The sequence below is a fragment of the Helicoverpa zea genome, chromosome 5 (genome assembly GCF_022581195.2).
Source record: "Helicoverpa zea isolate HzStark_Cry1AcR chromosome 5, ilHelZeax1.1, whole genome shotgun sequence".
Classification (NCBI taxonomy): domain Eukaryota; kingdom Metazoa; phylum Arthropoda; class Insecta; order Lepidoptera; family Noctuidae; genus Helicoverpa; species Helicoverpa zea.
This window is the reverse complement of record NC_061456.1, coordinates 2,129,869-2,156,632: the sequence shown is the minus strand read 5'-3', so window position 1 is coordinate 2,156,632 and position 26,764 is coordinate 2,129,869. Positions and strand designations below refer to the sequence as shown.

Below are 26,764 nucleotides of genomic sequence, written 5' to 3'. Positions count from 1 at the left end.
TCAGAACATGGCTATCGTATTACCTAGAAGTGGCTTAACCATACCGATTCCAAAAAGCGCACCATATGTTTTACATCAGTGTTCAGCCATTTTAATGTTGTAGATGTTCTTGAGATCTTTAATGTTAATTTGAGTAAGATTTTATTGTTCCTGAGACCTAGTAACGTGGCATTGCTGCCTACGATCAATTTGTGCATCTTATTTACTTGCTTCCCTTATATGGTCAGTAAAATCTAGCTAGATATAATCAAGCAAGGTAGGTCCATCCACGTACCATATAGATGCGAAAGGATATTTTCTTAACTAGTAATATTATTAACTCTAAGGTTACTTTTGTGTATTTCTTTTTTCCATAAAAAAATGTTTGACAGTAATTCTGTCCTCATCAAGTTAATGAGCTATTCATCAAATCATGAATTATTTAGTACAAAATTATTGAATGACTAATAAACTTATTAAGGTCTAAACATATTAATTAAACCGACGAATGTCATGCAACAACCTTAACACGTCATACAATGTCATAAAATAAATCAAATCATCTCAATTAATAATAATTTGACGCCATATATCTTTCAAGTGGCTGATGTAATCTGTGGACGAACATTTACGACTCATAATAAATCATACAAAACGTTTTTATTAGGATGACACCCATTACCAAATTCAAAGACTGAGATTTTTTTTTCAGTTTGTATTAAGACCTACGTGCATGATACTTTGTGGAGCACTTTATGAAATAACTGCATACAAGTGATGTCAAGACTGGATTTAGGAATAACGTAAGCAATATATATATTTTTTAATTAACTCTTCTTTGATAGGGCCGATTTTTGGGCCAATAGTTTTAATCAACGAAAGAAAATATTTCAGTTTCTTGCTGTTAAGATACATGTGTATATTCTTAGTGTGTAAAAAATATGGTCTCGTGTAAAATAATGTACCTATGTGTTTTTATTTTAATACAACTATAATGTAATGTGTTTCTGATTATGTATGTAATACTTATCTGATTATGATAACTGTCCACGTCCTTTGTGTAATTTGTTTCGAAATTGTCATTATGTAAATTATGTCCATTATTTTAAGTCGATGATGTAATACGAGTTAACTCAACAAAAAACGACTAAGGTTTTTTTACATAAAGGCACGATTTTTAACCGACTTCCCAAAAAGGAGGAGGTTATCAATTCGGCCGGTATGTTTTTTTTTTTTTTTTTTTTTTTTCTATGTATGTACATCGATTACTCCGAGGTTTATAGACCGATTTACGTGATTCTTTTTTTGTTCGACTCGGAATAGCTGCCAGTTGGTCCCATAGTCACCAGGTCAGGATTTGATGATGGAAACCCTGAGAAATCGAGGGCAACCTTCGAAAGTTGTAGGCATACATAGGGTAAAAACTTGACACTCAGGTGTACGCCTAAAAGCACTATTCAACTGTGAAGATTTGGAGCTGATCTGATGATGGAAACCAGAGAGGGTCGAGGGAACTCGACAACTGAATATGTAAACTACCTCGTGTTTGGGCTTAAATTATTTGTATTGACAAGACCTTTGCAACAGTGAAGGTTTGGAGCTGACCTGATGATGGAGACCAGAGAAAGTAAGTCGAGGGAACTCGACAACTGAATATGTAAAATACCTCGTATTTGGACTTATATTCTTTGTATTGATGAGAACTTCTCACTTGTATGGATAGTGACAACTATTCGTATCACTGAAAAGCTTTAAATAAAAAACTTTTTTACAAAAAAATTAAACCGACTTCCCAAAACACTAAAAAGCAAAAAAAAAAACTATTTTTAGGTGCATCGGCCTAGAAGTCGGTGGCAAAATTAACTTAGTAACATCCATTAGACACCGACTTCTAGGCCGATGCACCTAAAAATAGTTTTTTTTTTTGCTTTTTAGTGTTTTGGGAAGTCGGTTTAATTTTTTTGTAAAAAAGTTTTATATTATGTATACTTTACTTATACTATACTTATTATTTTGTATACGATATATGTATACTTTACTTATACATTCTTATTTCTGCTGTAGGTAAGCATAGGTAAATGCTCTTTAGTACCACCTGACACGCTATTGTTGTCTCTTTAGAAATAATTTTCTTGGAAGTCGGTTAATGAATTAGGAAGCAGATTTTTACATTGTATTGGATTAAAAATAAAAACACGTGTTTATGGTACGTGTAGTCAGGTGCCGTGTAGTATCTATATATGGAAAATATTCTTGTCTGTGTGTGTGTGTGTGTCATCATATAATCTGCATGTAATGGACTGTCAACGAAATGTCATTACCGTATCCCAGGCGACCTTTTTACATCCAAGTTTAAGCTTCAACACCTGATTTCGGTGATTCACGTCAAAAGTTTCATATAAGGGTTCCACAGCTTCGCAAGGCCGGTCAGTTTCCCATAGTAATACGCAAAGATGTCCGTATTATTGATGTTACATCGCCATTAATGTCATTAAGAAATCGCGTGTTTTTCGCCCACGCGTCTGAGTCAGCCTTTACTTAGTGTCACGCCGATAAATAGATTATTGTGTTAAACCAAAGGCGTGGTTTAGACAATCGTAGTTTTTTCTGAACTAACAAGATGAGCCATGTGGGCTGTCTGTTCTTAATTCGCAATATTTTGAATCTATTAACGGGTCTTTGTATACTCTTATTTATCTGTTTATACCAATAAATTGATCTAAAAGATGTTGATGTTATATGAATAATTTATTTCACATTTGTTTAGATATCTTAGATAATCTTGAATAATATAGATATAAAAGTAGCATGCTGATGTGAATATAAAAGTTTACGGTGTTGATTCAAATTTATTGATGATTGAATGTTATTAAAAACATATCGTAACGCCTTATTGATGGACTCGCCCAAATGACCGAATATGATGACGTCATTGCGGCCTTTGATTGGCTTATCTTTGAGAACTAAGCCGGCGTGTCCATTACAGCCAGGATTAATTAAGAATTAAACCGAAAATTGTGTACTGTTATATCAAAAAACAGTTACTAACTTTCCAAGCCCCGTTATTTAACGGTTTTGAATCCTTGAAAGATTCGAAAACCGTATTTTCAATTTTTCTTTTTAAATTAAGCTCTGCAATTGTTTAACGAGATTTCATTCGGTGTAAAGAGTTTTGATTCCGCGATGAAGGCTGCCCTATGGTCCAATTTCGTGACATTTTGGGGTCATGGTCCATGGATGTCATAAAAATATAGTCGTAAATATAATAATGATGTAAAAGTAAGTGATTATATATTATGGGGTTAGTGGGGAATGAACGTGACTAACAAATGAAATGGTCAATATATTCCCACCGCTTGAACCCTAAAGCCCAGGGTTCAACAGCAATTATTTGGTAGTTGAAGTAATTTGATTTTTCTGATTGCATAGCTACGGAATCGGAAGCCATACATGATTTGCGGTTTGACTACAACGTGAACAGTAATTTTATATGTTTGTGCTTTGAACAGTGAACTGTAAAGACTGTTAATTAGTTATAGAATATCAAGTGTTTTAGCTAACTTAGTATGATACCAAAATAGATGATGTGATTATGTTATGAGCTGGGAATTTTATCTATACATATAATAAATCTGTAAAAAAACTGTGTCTGTACATTGAATATATTTAAAAAATAATAATTGGGTGGGGTTTAGAAACAGTAATGGAGCACAAATCCAAAAAAAAAATTCTGTCTGTATGTCTGTATGTCTGTATGTCTGTATGTCTGTATGTCTGTTTGTTTGTACACGCTAATCTTCGGAACTACTGAACGGATTTCAATGATTTTTTCTTTGTTGTATCAGTATTAAGCCTGGTCAACATATAGGCTATAATTTATCTTCGAAACTTGAAGACCTGATGCAGAACACCAACAGACCAGCAAAACTATAAGAGATACAAAAATGGTGCCATGGCAAAAATTGTTTCATATGATGAGCATTTTCAGCTGAGATAATAAATTTTAAGATCTGGAACACCTGATGTGGAACCCCAAGAGCCCAGCTTCTCTGTACCATATACAGGTATGACGTTTTAGCAAAAGTTGTTCAATTTGATAATCACTTTCTATTGACTTATAAAAATTGAAGATGTAAAACACCTGATGTGGAACGCCAGGAGCCCAGCTAGACTATAGCATATAGAGGTATGACGTTTTAGCAAAAGTGGTTCAACCTGATAAGGACTCTCTATTGACGTATATACATCGAAGATCTGGAACACCTGATGTGGAACTTCAAGAGCAATACTACATTTGTATAGAAATGAATGTTATGAAATAGGTGGTATGGTGAATCAAAAAAAGGAATTAGTCCGTCTTTTAAGGTGTCTACACACCAAAGCCGCTGACGCCGGCGGCACAGCCCGGCGGCCCAACCCGCCGGCCGTATTTTGTACAATCATGCCGCCGGCTTGCGGTCCCCGGTGGACGTCGTTAAAAAAAAGACAATCCCCGGTTCTGTGCTATACCATTGCTAACTGTTGATGAAAACTACTTGGGCTATTGTGATGGGATGCTAATGAACTAGGAATGTGGAAACGACGGGAACTATGGCGCGTGCCGATGACAATGTATTAGATACATGTAAAAATGGTGAAATGGTAAAAATGGCAGGTGGAGACTCGCTAGCTCACTTACTGGGCCTCCGGGAATCAGTCACTGAATAGCAACAAGAGGGCAACAGGGACATGAGCGGCTGAAGTGTGAGGATACCTCGGCGGATTTTAAACGCAGATTACGCGCTCCCTGTGGGTCACTTACCACGAGGCACCTATCCTCCGAGCATTGCTACTAACCCTGCTCTAGCGACTCCACTCTGGACGGCCAAGCCAAGCCAGAGGCGTGAGACCTACCTAACCCCCGTTATGGTTCACTCCGACCGGCCGGAGATGGGGTTCAGTATACTCTCCCTGGAGAACTCAGTATATATAGCCCACCGGGGTCGCTACTCCCCGTCATCAGCCTCAGATGTCCTGCGGTGCTTATATCTCATTATTATTGTCGTTATTATCTCAAGAGCCTTTGTCCCAAATATGTTAGAGTCGACTTCCAGTCACGATGCAACTGAGTACCAGTGTTTTACAAGGAGCGACTGCCTATCTGAGCTCCACAACCCAGTTACCCGCTCAACCCAATACCCCTTGGTAAAACTGGTCAGACTTACTGGCATCTGACTACCCATAACGACTGCCAAAAATGTTCAATGACAGCCGGAACCTACAGTTTAACATCCCCTCCAAATAACGGTCATTGGTATCCAAAATATACGTAGAAAGTACATACGAACTTAGAAAAGTTGCATTGGCAGGTACTTGCCAGACCTGGAATCAAAGACGTACGCTCATACTTGAGAGATTGGTTCTCTTCCCACTAAACCACCACGACTTCCACTAAGTCATCACGACTTTGTCATCTTAGTAACATTTAATGTTTTTTAACGTATTAATACGTGTAATATTTTTGCCACACACAACTTAAATGCGGACTAATTAGAATCACTACTTTTATCCGCATGGTCACGTCTTTTGCGATTCAGTTCTCAGCGTTTTGTTTAGTCTGCTGTGCTTTTGCCGTTGAAGTACAAAAATTAAATATATGGAACGTTTCTAATGGCTATGCGTATTCCGTTGTTTTCAAGTCAACGGGCCCTTAAAATTCAATATCAGACTATTCAGATCTTTGATTTTGCTGACCCCGTAGTCGCTGGCATAAGGGACTTTATCCGCGTACGAAGTCGCGGGCAGAATCTAGTTTAGAAATAAACTGTCTGTCTTATCCAGATTTTGTTTAGCAAGTTATGCATACGAGCCCAAAATAGAAGTTACGATCGTACGATTTGTGTTTGATATTTATATTTTTTAAATTTCTTACATGCCGACGCTAAAAAATATTTGAAAAGACAGTTACGACTCTAAAGAGCTCGTTCTAAAAAGCTCGAGAGAAGTACGCGTTAATTTTTTAACCGACTTCCCAGAAAGGGAAAGGTTTTCAATTCGTCGGATTTTTTTTTTTATGTAAGTATGTTCACCAATTACCCATAAGTTACCCAGTAGCACTATAATTCAATTACCGTTGTTGAAAGCTCTACTAAAAACTATAATGGCCCATGACTATAGGATATTTTTGTAAGAACCGTCATCGCTAGATTTGTGCATGTGTGGGTGTCATTGTACATTAATTTTGTGTACAACACTTGTACAGTATTAGCATCCCGTTAGATGGAGGATGTTATAAATTATATTAATCATTTGCGCTTCTTAGAATATCTGTGGTCATTGGGTCAGCTGTAATAAGGTTTTAATGAAAGTGAGGTTTTCTTGTAAATGTGGGTTCATTATGTATAGTGAGAGAACAGTATGGGTGGTAGTTATGTGTATATATATGTACCTGTGCTTCTAACTATGTATCATACGTAGCTGCCAGTCTAACCAAATGCAGCTGAGTACCAGAGTTTTACAAGAAGCGGTTGCCTATCTGACCTCCTCAACCCAGTTCCCCGGGCAACCCCCCGGTAAGACTGGTTGTCAGACTCATTGGCTTCTGACTATTCGTATGTAGCGACTGCCGAAGATGTCCAATATATGTAATGTGTGTATGTTTGCTTTATAGATAAACCTAGATTGCTCTTATTTCTATCAAAAATGAAAATTACATATAGGTTTAAGTCATTAAATGTTCCTGTAAAATTATTACATGATGAAAAGATAACATTAAACAAAAATAAATTAAATTTTAATGGTACCGAGTTTAAGATCACCATGAATCAATATTTATTTTTAACTATGACTGGTATTTAGGTAGTATCGAATAGGCAAATTAACAGCTATCATAATAACTACCCTATGTTTATTACCAAGCATTTGGGTCTCATACAAATTGCTGTGATTTTCTTGGAATATTGGGATTCACTGTTATTTAAAATAGCTCATTTCATGACAAATATTTGGATCATCTTTCAGTGCCTCCGCATACTGCTTTTAGTCTGCGTAATGGTACTTAATTGGATCGGACAAACAAATGAGTATCAAGTACAACGATCGGGTATCCGGCCAGTGCCTTATTTACTTAAAAGTATGATTAGTTTTACTTAAAATTGTGGTTATTTTCTCCATTTTCACCAGCTACATTTACTATGATCACAATATGAACATTGAATAACACTAATTTTGGTCGCAATTACCCTAATTGTAGGAATCCTTATTCTGTCTAGTAAGGTATCATTACATGTAATTTGATTCCCATAGTAATTGGTCGTAGCCTTTCAATTTATAACTGTTTCTGTCTGTTACATCGTGATTAGGGTGAACTTATATGTGTGTATTTGTAAATTGTTGCCTAAGGATTTCTAAAAAAACTACGGAATAGGTACTTATTGGCTTTTTAGTACTTCTTATGTACTTGTATTTCATATATCATCAATGTCTTTGTTTCTAGTCGTTGTAACTGTAAATGCTACATTTTAGCAAGAGGCTCATTTTATATGAATTTTGCTTCAAATGAACGAAAAAACATTGGAACACAGCGAGCCCCTAAAAGGATAAATTTTCAGTACAATCACAATATCTTCTACCATTCACGTCAACAAGGTAACTTCAATAAAGGTCAGCACCAGATGTTTCAGTTCCCAAAAATTCGTCTTAAAAATAGCGCGAAGGCGCCGCCATATTGGATTTCGAAAATTTCATTTCCACTTATGATTATGGAAGCGTTCCGAGGTGACGGTTGGATGGCAATGACAGTGGCCGTTTTTTCTTGTACCTTACCTTACGTTGCCTTATTGAGGGAGGGTAATGACGAGCCTTTTAAGGAGAGGAACGAGCAACTTTATGCTTTATACATTGTTGGGGCGTTTGTCTAATTTTGTTGGTATGGTTTTTTTAGGATACCGGGATTGTTAACGCGTCGTCGTAATAATGTGAACGCCTCATTCGAACTTAGGTTTTGGATTTCAAATCGTTTTCAATATCTCAACTTACATACTGCAGTTTTACGCTTAAAATGTGAGTTTAAACTTAAACTTTGCTTCTCTCTTGGCAACTTTTCGAAAGCGATGACTATGCGGGAAATTTTAAAAAGTTTTCCATTCCTGGCAACACAAGTCAGTAAAGAAGGAAATCGTTAACGCAAAGCTGGCCACACTAAACATCAATGTGTATCAAAAACAAGTGTCGGTCGGCATGTGACTAATGTACAATTAACTATAAAATGTAAAGGATATGTGTACACGTTATACGATACTCCATATTAAGCCGTTCAATCTACGTAGATCAAGTAAATTATGTTATTATAGCTCCCGTATAAAAAGACTACATAATTTCAAGTCAGCGAAGTCATTCCCATAGATATCAATGCGTGTAATCAAGATTTATATCTTTTGACACCTGTTTTGAAATAAAATCATTGATAAATCAAAAGATATACATACAACACTCGTCAATCAAATCGGTACGTAGATGATTTCATTTATACGGTAGTATTTTTTTGCAATTCCACCAAACATTGGTCAACCTCCTAACTTGTCTTCAACAAAACCAACGAGGCTCCTTAGGACCGAAGCCAGCTGGTGCTGCTGGATTGTACAAAAGCGCTACCACAGCACACAGTGGGCTCCAGAAGGAACAAAGAATCAAAAACTCTGGTCCTTTTAAATGCAAACTTGGTACTCACCAGCACGGAACACTTCACCGCAGCCATCACAGCGGCTAGCAAACTGGGCATCGTAGCAGTTGCCGCAGTAGATCTTGTCGAGCTTGGAGCCGAACTGCTTGTCTACCAGCGAGACGCGGCACTTGGCGCACAGGAAGCAGGCCTCGTGCCAGTGCTTGTCTTTGTACGACAGGTCCTGAGGAAGAAGGAAAATCAAGTTAGAAAAGAGGATGGTAAGAAGAGAGTGATAAAGAGGAAAGTATAAGAAAATTGTGGTAAACTCCTTTGGATTTGAATCTAATGGATGCACAAGAAATCAATATGGATGATGAAGGAGATGTGTACCTATAAAAAAATTGTTGTGAAGTGTGTACTGTGGATTTTGAATCTAATGGAACTATTGATATGTCTAGTAACGTTGCTGATGATGAGGTAGCTAAGGACAAAATAACTAATGACAGTGTCACTAGTTATGTACACGTAGATTAACTTCTTAAGCTGCCAGAACCAAAAGTTGACAGAAACTAATTAAGCGTTATAAATATGCCCTTTGATGTTAATCTATTGTTATTGCAACAACGTGACTGGAATTTAAACAAAAACATTGTTATTCAATTTTAAAATAAATGACATCGCCCCAACAAAAATAAAGCCGGAGACGAGCACACATTAATATTAAAAAACACTACGAATAGACATGACAAAATTGTATTTAAATAAAGGCGTGATTTAGAAAAAATATCTTGGTTTGGATCACGATACTGATAATTATAGTTCGGCCATTCAGAGAATGCGTTCCTGACACGTCGCGATTGAACTGACGACGTAATAACATTCATTGATTATTGATATAATAATGTTGTTTTAATGCTCCTCAATTGTTAAAACGGTAAACAACCAGCAAAAATATTTTTATCGTAACTGCAACGCCATTGCAAAGTTACGTCGTCAGTTCAATCGCGACGTGTCAGGAACGCATTCTCTGAATGGCCGAACTATAATTCGTTTAAATCTGACGTGGACAACATTAATCAGGGGACTTCACATCAGATCCTCTTCAATTGGAAGGAAAAACCAGTCGTAAGACGCAAAAAACTACTTGTATCTACGACAGATGTTGACTACTAACCGTGGGCGGTAATTATTACCTTCAACTTGTTTGTACTTTACTGAGACCAATCAATTGTTATAGAGTTCTCACTTATATGGACGACATTAACTTCAGATGTCATTCCTAAGATTTGCTCCTAAATTGCATAACAACCTACATATCAATTGCTGGAAATACCAACAGTCGTAACAAACCTATTTCGGTTCATGATTCATAAATATACATTTTCGATTTCATATAAACACTCGACTGCAAATCCTATTTGTTACATTCATATCAAGTTCACTGACCAAATAACGAGCTTAACCCAAAACCTCAGGGCGTGCACTACGAGTATTTCCATATTTCAGGTCATCGCAAGCATTCGTGTTAAATTAAAAACTCAAATACATTCTCTCACGTTGCATTTGACGTGTTTAGTTCAAGTTTCAAAATAAATCTCCCCTCATTCTGGATTCTATTCCTGGCGTCGGTGCGAGGACCGACAGAACGTACATTTAAAACTGAATGTCGTAATGTCAATAAAATATGAATGTTTATTTTGGCCGATTACGAAACTCTTAGAGCTTCTTGGATCGCGTAAATCTTAAAAGAATCGTCTGACGGATCCACCCAAGCGTTTTCAAGGTTGAGTCTAAACGAAAACATATCTGTAGCCGACCCAGAAATAGTTTAGTTTGTGCTAAACACGAGATTTGTTTTCTGTAAGCGATCGTCGATTTGTTAAAGTCTCGTCTGCAGCGGCAAACAGTTGGATGTAATGCTAACAGTCTGGCCGATGTACGCGCGGCACAAGTAAACAACCCGCTAATGTGTTCTTGACTGCCGCAATAAACATCATCATGGACTTGTAATTTATGAACCACATCATCTAATACTTGACACTATCCAACCTGTCATTTCTCTAATAGATAGCCATTGTTTATAGACAATGCTTCGTTTAGTTCGATTTTCTTCTATTACAATGAAATCAAATTGGCGCGATTAGATAATGCCATTTCATATGATTGGCTTCAATTCGAGGGTTCTACAGACAATTTTGGGGTAGTATTTCAGTAAATGGAACATGTAATTTATCATCGGTGTGTTTGAACACTTGGTTAGTACAAACAGTGGTAGCGTTTGCAGCTGCGTGTGGACGGGAGAAGTCATTGGGTGTTCGTCGAGATAAATGTATAATGTTTGGCGTAACGTTAACGTTATGTTGGCTTGGCAGCGGTCTGCCTCGGGCCGTGTGCAGAGGTGCGCCCGAAGAATCTGGGCCGGCTGGAGTGACATTACTAAATTTGATCGGCGAAACAAAGCTGACGAATGCCGTGGATTCTAATCCTATTCATACCACACATACGACCACTCAGGAATTCTGTGTCAATGATATTTTCAATGAAACTCTATACATATGCAATTTGGGCGTGGATTTGATATGGCAGTAAAATTAAGTCTTATTTAGCAGCGATTATAGACAGTTGGGTTGTTTACAAAGAGCTCTTAATCAAGCTGTCACAATCCGAGTATTCTGCCAATTGTTGTTCAGTGTATCTGTAAGATTATATCTCTCCCGGAGCTATTATTTATTGACTCTAAATAACATCTCTGACTTTTATGGCAGTTTAAAACTATTTTGGATTCGAAGTCGTATCCCAAATCCAAACAATACCTATGTTTAATGTTTTACAACCTAACTAACTCAAGTAAAATGTTATGTGATCTAATTCAATATGAAAGGAGACGACAAGAATATAAAAATAAGAAATTCTGAATAAGTGAAAGTGAAGTTAATCAAAGCCATCGACCTAAAACTTATACTGAAACATTCAAATAAGTTCCATATCTTTGCACAACATTGCATAATGACTGAAGTGACAGACAAAGAGCCAAACAGAAATGAACTTAATGATGCTGACCTTAGAGTCGATACCGATGGTCTTGTTGCATTCCTCGCAGCCGTTGGCGAAGACGCTCTCGTAGCACTTGATGCAGTAAGGGTGCTCATCGCGGAGGACGTAGCGCTGGCCGGTCAGCGACTCGTCGCACTGCCAGCAGCAGAAGTGACCGCTGTGCCAGTCCTTGTTCATCGCCTTGGTGTATTCGCCACTGAAAATAAGCTGGGGAAAAACAATGCATTGTTAGGACTTTGCTTTTGGGACCCTTAACTGTCATGGTTTTGGTAAATTGTTAAGCATGAGGCTTCTATGACGACTGTAATTTTGTTTCATTTTAAAGCTTTATGGCAATCCGAGGATTCACGCATGAAATTTTTTATTTATTTATGGGTATCAAGAAAAACTTTATTTTTTCTCCCTTTTGGGGGTCATAATTTTGCTTTCTTTCACGCAGTTTGATCTCTTATAGAGAAATGCTCAAAGACTTATGTAATTAGGTAAACTTAAGTAAGGTTTATGTGATAATCTTTATTCATAACAATGGTTAGTAAATCAGGATTCTGTAACACATCATTCCAAAACATCCGATAGATACCTTAAATTAGGTCGGGTATGTGAGGGTGGCCATTTCGCGCCTAACTGAGTGCATATAAACAATGCACACGCTGTGCATGTCACTGACGGAGGAACGCGATCGGTAACCGACACTTGGCTGCACTTGCACACTGCGTCACTGGCACGGCTCAGGGTCTGGCCACCACTACACATACCCATCGTCGGCGTTGGTGGTCGTGTTGGTCTGTTCCACTTCCGTGACGGTGACTTCGCCATCCTTGGACTCCCTGCGCTTGGAGGTCTTCTTGACCTTCCTGGTTTTGCGCTCCGTGGTGGTATACTGGACTTGTACGTCTACGTCGGCCATGGCACTAGTCGGGGTTGTTCGTTAAGAAGATACGATATCACCGGACGCGGTCGCGACCCGAATTCGAATGGCGAGCAACGGTGGCCGAATCGCAGGAATTATTCCAGAATGTTTAGCGCTCGGGACGGTGGGGGGAGTTTGGGATTTAAATTTGGAAGAGTGACGGAGAGGGCAGGTGCGCGGGCGGCGTTTCCGAACTATGGCGACTTGAAACCGCGCTTTTTCCTATCCAAGATCCGCTGCTATCCTTCCCTGCTTGTAAGCGATATGCCGGTGAGCGCGAAATATCAATACGAGAGGGAGCTTACAAAGCTATTAGAAACCGACATTACAAATAGGCAATGCGGGATTAATTACAGTTTTACGCGTATTCCGACCTATAAATGCATAATTAAGCTTTGATGTTTATGCAGCGCAAACTGGTTGGCGTTATAATTGATGCGTTTGACACAGATTAATTTTATTGATGCTCATCGTTAACTTCTGACACGTTGTTTTGATAGGACCGAATAAACAACGCGTGCGGAGTACAAAGTGTATAAATGATAAATTACGTGATAACGATCAGTTAATTAAATGATTAGCTGGCACGTATCTAAGGTCCATTCATTTGGGTTTCATTCAGAAAGGACCGAAATATGAAAATGAAAATTTTGCAATGCAACTTACCAATCACAAATATGAAGCACTCAAATTGACCGGGAGAGAAAAGTACTTGTTTTTTTTACATTTCCGCCCAAACTGTTGTCTTGGGCAGAAAAGGCGCCCTACATGAAGACGACCTACAAGATACCTAACTTAACTAAGCCGTCTATATTTGTGTAGTATAGTTAAGCGTCAATACTCCTGCATATTTTATAACCATTGATGTTTTTAATGACGTACCTATAATGTAGCTTTGTTAACTGACAACTCTACTTTCACACTAAGTTATGCTTTATTAATAATAGTGGTAAACTGAGCTGAACTATCTAAACTATCTTAGTTTATTGAACTTTTTTGTTACAGGAAATAATCTAGACATTTGGGTTTAAACACGAAACGAGAACCAGTTATAAATGAATTAATATAATTATGAATAATTTAGTCACACGTTTAATAAATGAAGTAATTTAGGTATTGAAACATTCATAATTTTATGATTTGAAGTTCACACCGAGGGACACATTATGAAATCGGACGAAACAGTTAGTCTTCCTTTTAAGCATTTAAATATTGTAAATTAGCAAATAACGTTTTTTTTATAAATTCCTTCATACGATCCTGAGTAAAAAGGCCATAAGTACCACCGTTCATTAGGCATCGTTCACACCAAACGTATTGTCCGCCGCTGACTGTGAGCGCGCGTTACGCAGTTTATTGCTTTTCCATATATATTGAAATTGTCGTTCACACCGAACCGACTATACGCTGTTACGTCGTCTGTTGTAGCTGACTCTCAGTAGCCGATTATTTTACTACGCGACTATGCACGGCGGACGCGGATTGGCTACGCGGACGCAGTTGCCGAATAGCGCCGCTCCGCCGCGTACGCACCGCCGCTCCGCCGCGTCCGCACCGCCGCGCAGTGATGCCAGATTGGGGGGATTCCCCCCAAATTTGGGGGTATTTTCTGCCCACGGGGGATTTTTTGGGGGGAACAATCCTTTGGGGGGATCAGCGGGAAACTACACAAGAAACTGTAAGAATTTTCACTGTACATGAAATATTTTTATTGAGCCTAAGTTACTATGGACGTCTGACATTGTTCTTTTCGCAATTGTTTAAACGTGATTGATTTGATTATAATAAATAAGTGTTGATTACAGTATAAGTTGTTTTCCTCTTACCTTAAAGTAATTGTCAATCTTTCTTCTGGCTGAATAGCACGTCGATAATTAGTGTCCCTTTTATATAAACTTATACGTATTAAAGATAGTAACTCATCGAATGTTTTTACTGTCATACGAAAATATTTCTTGAACTTATTTGGATAAAGTCTATATTCGAAATATAAAGTATGAAATTGACCAAGAAAACATCTCTTCAAATTTAAGGGATGTACCCACAATCTCTTCTTTTTATTATTTTCGTCTTCCTCTAGAGCTTCGCAAATGGCAACTATCTGAATGCGCATCATTTCATTGAAATATCAGTAAACGTCCGATTTTTTTAAAAAATACACTAGTTTTATCGTATGGGAACCACGAGTGATCTCAGAGATCGTTTATAATATACTACGAGCAGGCCGCTCAGCGTACGCATCTAGTGTGAACCTACACGAGCGTATTCTTTTGTTCACACATGTAGCGCATCGTACGCTATAGCCTATTGTCGGCTTGGTGAGTACGCGTACTGCAGATTGAGTCGACGTTCACACTGAGGCCGACTGTGAGTATACTCACAGTCAGCGGCGGACAATACGTTTGGTGTGAACAATCCCTTACTATCACCATGACGATACGCCATTTTGACATGGGGATTATTGAAGACATTGGTAACTTTTATAACAATAGCAATACACCATTAGTTAAAACAATAAACCAAGAAATTGCTACATCTTAACGACAGCGTTTATTTTATATTCTTTAGTAGTTTTCTTAACTAAAAGCTTGTTTTGACGGCCGTATTGACGGATCGCGTTTGAACTATTAACATTTCGAGTTAAAAAGACGTGGGTGTGTTTTAAATACCCAGTTGCTAGTCGTAGGTACTAAAATAATTACCAGGATTTTTTTAATTACTTCAGTTATTTTTAATTTATTGTTAATGTGTAGTGTGTAGTATCATTACAAATAAAACAAAAATAGCTAAGAAAAAAGGTCTCTATGAATGAATTTATCTAATAATTCTTTTTACGAAATTCTATTCTTTTTTTTAAACTTATTTACATTACTTGCAAAATATTATGTGGTTAAAAAAGCGAAATTAATATTTTATGTCTTGGATTTTGCACTTCAGAGTATATTTATTAAGACAAAGTTTGATCCAAAAAAGAATCCTGATTACAGACAAGACTTTAACGGATTAATAAGAAATTAATGACCTATTTGATTTATTATAGTAATTGTAAATTTCATGAAAACAGCTGTTAAAATAAAACAAGATATTATGTAGCCCAAATAAAATACCTATAACAATCAATTTTGTTTATACAGCCACTAAATTTATTTCTGCATCACACACGATTGAAAAATAAATGGGGTATTCGTCATTTGTTAACTACTTGATCATGAGGAAAATTCTAGGAATATTTACGACTGAGAGTACCTACAGACTGAAAATTAAATAGTCGTCCAACAGTTGACCAGATGCTTGGTATTTTTTTTTTTTTTAAGAAAATCTTGTTTCCAGTACAAGTTTTCAGTCAGTTCGATATCAGCTAAATTCCTGATCTTTGCAATGTACGTACTTCTAGTCTTCTTCATACTGATTTATGAGCTCATAAATCAGTCCCAACAAACTATCGGCCGACTAAATTTTGCACTGTACTCGGGAGAATGTTAGTCGGAAATCTAGTAAAATCTCAGAGGTTCCAAACTTTTCTTTCGTTCACGATTCATGCAAAGCTTTCTCATAGATATGTTAAACGCGTGGATGTTTACCGAACAACTGCAACTAAAATTATGTGTGATTCAGTTCCTTATAAACGTTTTGAATACTAAAATAACTTGGACTGTCTATTACGTTTTTATGACGCAAAGTCTGAATCTCCTTACACGAATAATGTTGTTGTATGGATATTAACTGAAACTCATTAACCCTACATTCATTTTTTTTTGTTCGAAAGAGTTACCGCGGGCCTGGTACATATAGGGCTCCAGAATGAACATGAGTGGGTTTTAGCCAGTATAGGATCTTCCCTTTGACAGAGGGACAGAGGCGCCATTTGATGATATCACATGAATTTCTACAACCAGAGTAAACCTGAAGGAAAACGCAAGTGTTAAATAAAATCCAGAGCAAAATGTTTACATTTTACTTGCAGCAGAAATTATGAATGATTCAGTATCCTCTATGCATACATTCCCGCATAGTTTTCGCTTGCTAGCTTCCGCGTGAGTTACCTTCATTCGTCTAGACATACGGTCGATGTCTTCACTGAACCTTCGAAGCAAGGTCTTGGTCGAAGCTACTTCATTCATTGGGCTATTTTTATAATGCTTTTGGTTACGTTTCCGATATTTTACACCTGGGCGAACGCCCTTTGAATTGGTTCTATTGCAATGATGGTAGGTTTGATGACGTTAAAGATTGGCGGGAAATCTATGACTGTTGCTGATGAGTGAGTTCCATTTTAGAATTTGTTTTTCGGAAGAAATTATAAAGCATAATGATGGTGTTAAATTACGTCATGTTTTGGGGAAAATGGAGTTGAAGACATAAAATAGCTTCTATCTAGACCAGAAACGTAATTATCATTGCATACCACGATATTTTACGATAGCTATTAAAGATTCGCACCAATCAATTTCGAAACCACAGTCTGCTCTGTTAATTTCGCTCAGGCCAATAATAATCAAAAACCAAATCTATTCGAGACAAAAACAACATTTATTTTCCTTCAAAGATGAATTGGAAATCCCACGTGAACGTAATTTCTCTGTCACATTTTTAAGACGTCGAAATTGTGAAATATTTTAGGCTTTTTTCCCGAAAGTACCAGTAAAATCAGGCAATTTGAATTAAGAAAATGACAATATATGAAAAGAATGTTATAAAAATACGCATCGTATCAGGAATGGGCTTAAAGTTGTGTCATCGCCAACGTAAAAGCTAAATGCATCTTTCATTTCCCGCCCACTTAGTACCGTCGTCACACAATCCAGCGATTCCTTCACAAACATCCGCTTGTCCAAACTTGTTTACTGCAATAAATACTTCTAAGTCATCATCATCTGCCTAGACTTTTTTCAACTATGTTGGGGTCGGCTTCCAGTGTAACCGGATGTTGCTGAGTACCAGTGTTTTACAAGGAGCGACTGCCTATCTGACCTCCTCAACCCAGTAACCCGAGCAACCCAATACCCTTTGGTAAGACTGGTTGTCAGATTTACTGGCTTCTGACTACCCGTAACGACTGCCAAAGATGTTCAAATGACAGTCGGGACCCTCATACCCTCTGAAACATGGTCCTTGGTGTCCAAGACGTACTTAGAACATACAGACTTAGAAAAGTTGCATTAGTACTTGCCTGACCTAGAATCGAAGGCATACTCATACTTGGTAGATCAGTCCTTTACCCACCGAGCCACCGCGACTTGTATACAGCAATAAATACTTGTAAATCTAAAAAGATTTATTCCACATCCATAAATCAATAATTAATCAAAACGTTCACAATAGTGTTATCATTTAATTAATTCTGATCTGATCGAATGTGGTTCTTGCCAGTGCCATTTGGCACATCGTGGGGTCGAAGATTATTTCATTATTGTTAGTTATGAATGGCTGTTTAGGCAATATTTTATAATTATTTGGACCTTTAACTTATCAGCGGCTTGTTATTTAGCATCCTACATTCATCATAAGGGATTTATTTCTGTGTATGTTGTGTTTAATCCTAATGTCTCCGAAACTACTGAACTCATTTGAGAAATTCTTTCACTGTTGGGAAGCTATATTATCATCTGGCGACATTTTAAGTCGGCGTGGGAAGAAAATCCGGCAGAAGTTACGGCAAGTCTCATAGTTATATACATTTTGAAAACAGTCACTTCTTTTACATAAGCAATCTCGGCTACTGTCTACGAAATTATTTTGTTGCATTTCAATATAACAGACGTAAGTGAGTTCCTGATTTTTGAAATAGAATAAAGAGTACGCAATCTTGCAGAATTAGTGTCGTGTGCTGAATAAAAAATTCGTTTGCGCATGAATTTAGAAGCATTCATTCATTCATTCATTGTACACCTCTTTTAAAAGTTGATACTTTTATACCGCAAAGGTTTTCTGGTGCGAAGGATTATAAGAACAGGCAAGATTGGTCAACGACATTGAAAGACTCCCGTACAAAAGCTAAAAATAAACCCAGCTTTGATATAAAAATACGAATACCTCCTTAGTTTGAACTTCTAAGAATTAATGTAACTTTTTCTGTACGGGTTGGCAACGGTAACTGTCTAATTTTAGCACAACGAATCGCGAAGAAAAATAGAAAGGTTATAGATAATTTCATTTAGACGTATATAAAGACTAGCTTCTGCCAGCGGTTTCACACGCATCTCATTAGAACTTCTGCACGATACCTTCTTCGATAAATGGGCTATGTAACACTGAAATAATTTTTCAAATTGGACCATTAGTTCCTGAGTTTTTCGCGTTCAAAGAAGCAGACAAACAAACAAACTTTACAGCTTTATAATATGAGTATAGATTTATTGGTCAGCATGAAAAATGGTATGATGTTTTGGCTCAGTTCAGAAATGTTGTACGAACAAGTGACGGTATAATGTACGGTGCTGCAAAAGGGGGTGGACAGTACTGACAATTAGGGACGTCTTAAAATAATGTGCCTGCCTACGCTAGGGAGAGTGGTTTATAAATAAATGTTTTAGTAGTACGGTGTTGTGGGTAGTAAGTATAGATAGGTACCATGTCCCACCTCAACGCATGTCCACTGTGCCCTGAAACTTGCTCGCGGCAGGACCTCATGAGCGCATCCGGCCGTGCTCTCGCTTTGGCGGCGTATTGGACTGACAAGTAGTGTGAGAAAGAAGAAGAAAATAGATAGGTACATATTACCATATAACATAATAGGTTTGGATTGGTATATTTTTCATGATGGATACGGAAAAGAGAAAGTCTCTTGTAGACTGGTCTTTGACAGAGGGGCTTCAGAACTGTTTGAAAGGGCTCCTGTAGCTCTAAGTGGCATAGGGCGACTGAAGAATTACAGTTGGGTTACAGTAGCGATAAAGCATTGATTTTTTTCCTACACGGCATCCACATCTTAAAAGGAGGCTTGTATTAAGAGTATTCTATAAATAAAAGACACTTTTGCTTTTAATGCTCAATGGATAAAGAAGATTTGTTCAGTTTTCATAAAAATACATTTAAACCGAAACAAAAGCCAGAACTAGATATTTTTGGAGAAACGCTGTTATTGTTTAACACAAAACATTTACTAATACCACTGGTTATTTTTGTTTGTTTATGTTAAATTGTTTGCTCTGGTTAACCGTTACATGTAAGTTACAGATATTTTAACCGACTTTCAAAAAAGAAGGACGTTCTCATTTAGATGCATGTAATTATGCTTTTCAACTCGATTAATCAATCGAAAATAATCGAATCAAAAGCAAAGAAAGGACGTTTATCAGACAATAAGGTAATTATATTCCTAGTTTACTTATAAATCATCAAATTCCAAGAAAGAAATAATTAAATCATACAGTCACCTCAAAGAGATGTGACATTCAAAATACAAAACAAAAACATATGACGGACGGTATCAAAGAAAAACCTATTAAAACTATAGATGAAGAAAAAATAAAGCTTTAAATAAAAGACAAAAGAACATCGGGGGCCCATAAATTAGAATTTTCAAAGAGAAAAGAGTTAAATTTCGGGAATACATCCCGTCGTAAAAGAGTGGTAGGTACGTAAGTATGTGTGTGTATTTTGAGTTTGTGTGAGTGAGTTTGGATCTTGTGGTAAAGCAATAATAGTAAGTAAAAGGAAGTTGTGGTTTCAGGAATATAAGAATTGAGTAGCGTTGTGGTTTGATAATAATATTATTTGTGGAAAGTCAGCACCTAGGTAATTCAAAACAGCTATTTTTCATCAAGCAATGCTGCTTGTGAGGTATACTTTATAATTAAGACTTAATATTTTATTACTAAAGATAAATAGGTATACTATAGCGTGTATTTTTAACTCAGATCGCGGGATTGTGAAGTGCTTTTATACCCACCTCTTGGAAAATTAGGACTTCATACTGCATTACTAGTATTTTAATTTCAAGTTTCAAAACTTGCTCTCAAAATTAGTTCCATAAACTCAACTCATAAATTAAGGCAAATGAATACTAAAATTATCTTCTATACACCAATTCAGTTGTTATTCATTTATAAATACTATTATTATACTGTACTACTGACCTATAATCATTGATATACAAACAGAAGAAAGCACTTCATATTCATAATGCTTCATCAGTTACCATTATGATGATTTCAAAAATACATTTATCTTTCAAGTGCCTACACCTATGTATATATACACCTATCAAGCTGATTAGTTTGCTTGCTTGAACGCGTAAATCTGTATAGATCACCAGTTAGCTTTTAAAAATTCTTTATATACTTTCATAGCATAAATAAGGAATATCGTAAGCTATATGCCAGATAGGCATTGGCTCCTTTCAAAACATTGGTACTCAGGTTGCATCCAGTTAGACTGGGAGACCGATCCCTAGCTTCTTAATATTATGCTACATAATTTACAAGCGAAAATAATTTAAAATAACTTACTGCCACACTCAGAGTCAGTTAATGGTTACTTAAGTGGCTCCTTAGTATAGATTTAAAAAAGCTCACTCTCAGAGACAATTAATGATCCGTTAGCATCCCTTAATGACAATTAAAGTTAAGTACAGCAAAACCTTTACTTAACTTTCTAATGATTGATTTTGACATTTATGTTTAAGGTTATAAAAGTAAATAAAATATTTTAAAAAGTCTCAGGAATAGGAATGTTTTAACAATAAAGTAAAGATGAGTGATTTGCTTGACTTTATTGATTTTGTAGACTATACCAGAAGGTTTAGAGTAGTGGGGCCAAATAAGAAGCCCAGGAGGAGTAACATTAGAAGTCTATAGGAATATAAAAGGGTATTTTTCTATCAATGTTCAAGCAGTCACTGGGACAAACTTGGAATGTTATGATCTAGTAGCCCGGTGGCCTGGCAGTACCCATGATAGTTTTATTTATAACAGCAGTGCAATTAAACAAAGACTGAATACTGGTGTGTTAAAAGGGATAACTTTAGGGGACAGCGGGTATGCAGTTAGCAATGTGCTACTGGCGCCGTTTTTATCACCAAATTCAACTGCACAAGAAAACTACAACAGAAGCCAAATAAAATATAATGTGGAATACTGTGGAAAGACGCTTTGGCATTTGGAAAAGAAGGTTTCCTTGTCTCCAACTTGGAATGGGCATAGATGGATACAGTTGTGGCTGTTATATGTGCTTGTGCGACACTGCATAATATTTCTTTACAGGTTGATGATTTGGTTCCAATGAACTGGGAATCTCCTCATATTGAGAATAATGATGTTATCCTTATGAGTGAAAGGCGTGAAAGCACAACCAACAGCAATGGATTTTTGGTGCGACCATCTATAGTTGATAGGTTTTTCTCATAATATAATTTTTAATAAATAAAAATCCATAAAATAAGACGAATACTTTTTTAATTGTTGAACAATTATGTAGTACAAAGTTTATTTGACTGCCTTGTTGGTCTAGTGGTCGCAAGCGCGGCTGCTGTGCTCGAGGTCTCTCGAGGGTTTTCTTAAACTTTCACAAAGCAGCCCGTAGTCTGGAAGTTGGTGATTGATTCCTGATTTATACTATCCCATGCTGCTTGTTTCTTGGCGACTGACTTGCCATCTGTTATTTTAGATTCCACGATTGGTCTCTTTTTATCTAATTGTGCTAACAAAGCTTTTTCGTCCGCCGTGAAATTAGCCACACGTTTGCGTGGGGCTCTTGTTCCTGAAGACTCCTAAAATGAAACAAGCACAAGTTAAATTCTTCAAATACATATGTGCAGCTACTAATGTACATAGAAACAAAACTTACCATGATAATATGTTAAGATAAAGCTATTTATTTCAGAGCTTATCACACTTTTCCACACACTTTTCTTTCGTGACGGTTAACGGAACAAGAATTTTAAACGTAACCTTGACACTGACAGTACAATATTGACAGTGATACCAGAAAAAAGTTTCCATGTACTTTATATCATTTACATGAAAATAGGTGTTTTTACGTAAAAACGTTGCCGAAATTAACAAATTCTTATTTCTATTGTTGATATACAAGGTTTTAATGTATTTAAATAACAGTTTTTGCTACTTAATAATTTCACATTTTAAGGTGCGGCTACATCTTTCGTTTATCGATAAGCATTTATCAAAGACAATTTGACGATACTCTGCCCTACGGATACTTAAAGCTGTCATTAACTAATGAACCCTTAAATTTCGTCTCTGGGATGTATCGTTCATTAACAGATTTAATGATAATTAGTTAAGGACTCGTTAGGACTAATTTAAGTATCCATTCTGAGTGTGGCAGTTAGATTCGGATTGTAGGCACCTCTAGTCCTAACTATCATTAATAAAAAGTGGGTGTGAAAGTGAATTTGTTTGTTTACAATACTATGCAAATTGAACCCCCTAAATGAACCCCGAGACAGTAATAAGCTGTTTACAACCAATACACGAATGAAACCGAGCGTCACAGCCAGTTATTTATACAAATATGAATAGGAATTGATTAAAGAGCTTACACGTCTGTGGTTTTCAGTGACGCCCACATATTTACCAAGCTTACGATTTTGGATAATTTTGGCACTCATTAGGGCACTTGTTTGTGAAGAGATGTACTGTCAGCACTCTTTTATTGGCCAAATGTGTAATGAATAGGGTATGTTGTGACTAATTTTCTTTAGAAATGTGTGCAGTGTGCTCTGATGTTTTGTAAAAGTGTGAGCTTATGGCTACTTAAACTTGTTTGTTTGTTAGGTAAACTGTATGATATTTTTCATATATGTATGTTCATGTTATCTTTGGAAATAAGTCAAAATTATTTACATCTAAAGTAATCATTAAGTACTTGCTTCGGATTGAAAAGCTGTAGGCAATTTTAGATTTTTCCTGTGTGTGCTCTGTTATTTCTTTAGTTAGAAAAGGCCATCCTATTCCTAACTAACCAAGGTAAAGTTTAAACCCATTTATTTAAACCATTGCCACATTTAATCCCTCCATTTATCATTCCCTAAATCTCCAAACTTACAGTTAATTCCAATTCATGTGAACATTATTTCAAGGGTGTCAGAAAATTATAGCAGCCGTCCTATTTGGCGGGAAATTACCTTTTTAGAACACCCCCAGACACCTGTATTTTGGTTAAAGGCTAGCAAAAAAACTAGTTACAAATAATAGAGCTAAAGAGTTTGTTTGTTTTTGTTTGAGAGCGCTTATCTCAGAAACTACTGGCCCGATTGGAAAAAGTCTATTAATATAGCCCATTTATCATGGAAGGTTATAGGCTTTTTTTCTGGTTCGTGCAGAAGTTGTCATGGGACGCGGGTGAAACCACCGACATAAGCTAGTTATTTATATATTTTACTCAGGACTGTACGATTTTTTCTACTATACTATTTTGAAAATCCAATCTAGCAACACTATTAGTTGCAGTCATAATCCACTCCGATAGATGGCATTAAATCAAAGGTCGTAGGAACTTTATGCCCTGGTTTTAACGAGACACAACTGGGTCGAGGTTGGCTGAGTATTTTCGGACTATTATGCAACAATTTTGATTAACTGTTCATAATTTTCATATTAATTGGTAGAATAGAATAGAATAGAATAGATCTTTATTTGCATAGAAAATAGGTACATGATACAGTTGTTCTACATAGTGATTTAGTGCTCCTTATATTTTCTACCTTTAATAGGCATGCAAACAGTTTAAGTAGGTAATCAACATACATTTAGGCAATAATCATGATAGTATTAATACATTCGTCTACAGATTGCATGCGTTTAAAAATGTCAATATAAAATTAAATGAAAAAAAATAAAAAATATATGTCAAAATAAAAAACAGATACAGAGTTAATGTCAAGATTAATTAACTGTTACATTTACAATTATTATAAATTTAAAGAATACATTATTATTTCAAATTAGCTGAGGTTCTTGTCAGTCAAAAAATCGCAGATTGAATAATAACATTTATTAATTAATAAGTCTAACAATTTCTTTTTAAACAGTACAATAGTTTCTGTTTTTAACCTATCCGGTATTTTGTTAAATATTGTTGGGCCCATACATAAAAGACTTTTCCTTAATAAGGCAGTATCATATCTAATAACATGTAACTTGTTTTTATATTGTTTCCTTATTGGCCTAGTGCTGTTATCAGATACTTTAATAAATAGGTGCATATTAGATTTTACAAAAACTGCAGTTTCAAAGATAAATAATGATGGAAATGTTAGTATCTTTAGGGACTTAAACATAGGTACGCAGCTGTCTGTTACTTTTAAATTACACATTGCCCTTAAACAGCGTTTCTGAGATTTGAACACCTGCTCTCTCAGGCTACAATTTCCCCAAAATATGATGCCAAATCTTAGTACCGATGCGACCAAACCGTGATATGCTGTCAACCTTGTAGTCATGCTCACTTTTTTGGCTAGATTAAGTAATATATACGCTGCAACGCTTAGTTTATTGCATATGTTTTCTGCATGTGGCTTCCAAGTTAATTGGCTGTCTATAATTATGCCTAAGAATTTTGCAACTGTTACTTGGTCAACTTTTTGTTCGTTATATTCTAATTGTAACATGTCCGGTAGTATTCGTTGATAAAAATGCATGACATTAGTTTTAGATATATTTATTAATAGATTGTTTTGGTCAAGCCAGTGTATAATGTCCCTTAAAGCACTATTTATGTCATGTTCATAAGTATTTTTGTTTATACATTTAATCAAGGCGGTGCTATCGTCAGCAAACAAAACCATAGGATGTTCAATGTGGCGTGGCAAGTCATTAATGTATATCAAAAATAATAATGGTCCCAGCACACTACCCTGTGGTACGCCATACCTAATAATTCTCTCTTTGGACAAATATTTATTTTCACGCTTTGATTTCAAGCATATTTTAGAGATTTCTGTGTGCTGCTTACGGTTGCTGAGATAGGATTTTAAAAGTTTGAGTACGTTTCCTCGTATTCCTATTGCGCTAAGTTTATTAATTAAGGTTTCGTGATCAACACAGTCAAAAGCCCTCGTCATATCCGTAAAGATTGCGCATGTTGGTACTTTTTTATCTACATTTTGCATTATGACATTTAATAGGTCGTAAACCGCTATATTTATACCTTTGTTTTTTCGGAAACCCTTTTGCTCTGCACTTAGAATATTATATTTTGATAAAAAAGCATTTAATAAATTGTAGATAATTTTTTCGAAAACCTTAGAAAAAATTGGTATAAGTGCAATTGGCCTATAGTTTGCGATATCTTTCTTATCGTTTTTTTTTAAAAGCGGCTTTACAATGACTGTTTTCAAGCTATCCGGAAATACACCAGAGCTTATACATAAATTAAGTATGTGACTTAAATGTACTGCGATGTCCTCCGATACAAATTTAATAACCTTTGTAGCTATATTATCATATCCAGTACTATTTTTATTTTTTAAAGATTGTATTGCTCTCATAATGTCTTGTGGTGATACTGGATGCATAAAAATTGAATTTGGGTTATTTGTCAATTTTATCATATTATTAGTGTTCGGGGTGGTCGTCATATTGTTTTGAGTTTGGTCAATAAAATAATCATTAAATGCGTCGGCAATGTCAGTCGGATTAGTAATGTCGGTATTTTTATATCTAATTTGCGAAATGGGTTCGGTAATTCGGTGTTTATTATTTATAACTTGCCAAGCGGCTTTGGATTTATTACTCGAGGTTTCAATAAAATAATTATTTTGTGCTTTTTGCGTTAACTTGATAATTTTCCGAAATCTGCGTGAGTAGTTTCTAAAAATGTTTTTATTGGAATTCGATGGTTCAAGTCTATATCTCCATAATAAATGTCTTTGCTTTCTACTGCATATTCGAATGCCATTTGAAACCCATTGAACCGTTTTATTTGTTCTGACTGTTATCAATTTATGTGGAAAGCAAAGATCGTATAACCAGCGAAACTGTTCTAAAAAATGATCGTAAGCTTCATTAGCATTATCTGTTTGGTAGATGTCCGTAAAAAAGAGGCATTTCAGGTATTTTTTAAAACTAGTCATGTTTTCAACGGATAGATCTCGTTTTTTTATTCGCCAAGACTTAAGCCTATACGACTTTACTACTGTAACTTTTAATAGCTGAGCAGTGTGGTCGGACAATGCAAAGTCTAATACTTCTGACATACATTTCAATTGAGAACTGCGT

At 36.2% G+C, this 26,764-nt stretch overlaps 1 protein-coding gene across 9 annotated transcripts in view; it reads right to left on the bottom strand.

The window, feature by feature from the left end:
• Positions 1 to 26,764, bottom strand: part of LOC124630250 (four and a half LIM domains protein 2) — a 178,975-nt gene that overhangs the window by 16,647 nt on the left and 135,564 nt on the right. For 8 of the 9 annotated variants that reach the window (XM_047164037.1, XM_047164038.1, XM_047164034.1 and 5 more), the window contains 2 exons: positions 11,681 to 11,881; positions 8,687 to 8,861 (listed from right to left, as the gene is read on the bottom strand). In XM_047164037.1, coding sequence (XP_047019993.1) covers positions 8,687 to 8,861; positions 11,681 to 11,881 — 376 coding nt within the window. Of the gene's footprint in view, positions 1 to 8,686; positions 8,862 to 11,680; positions 11,882 to 12,429; positions 12,688 to 26,764 lie in introns of those variants that run through there. The other variant, XM_047164039.1, reaches the window with a different exon arrangement.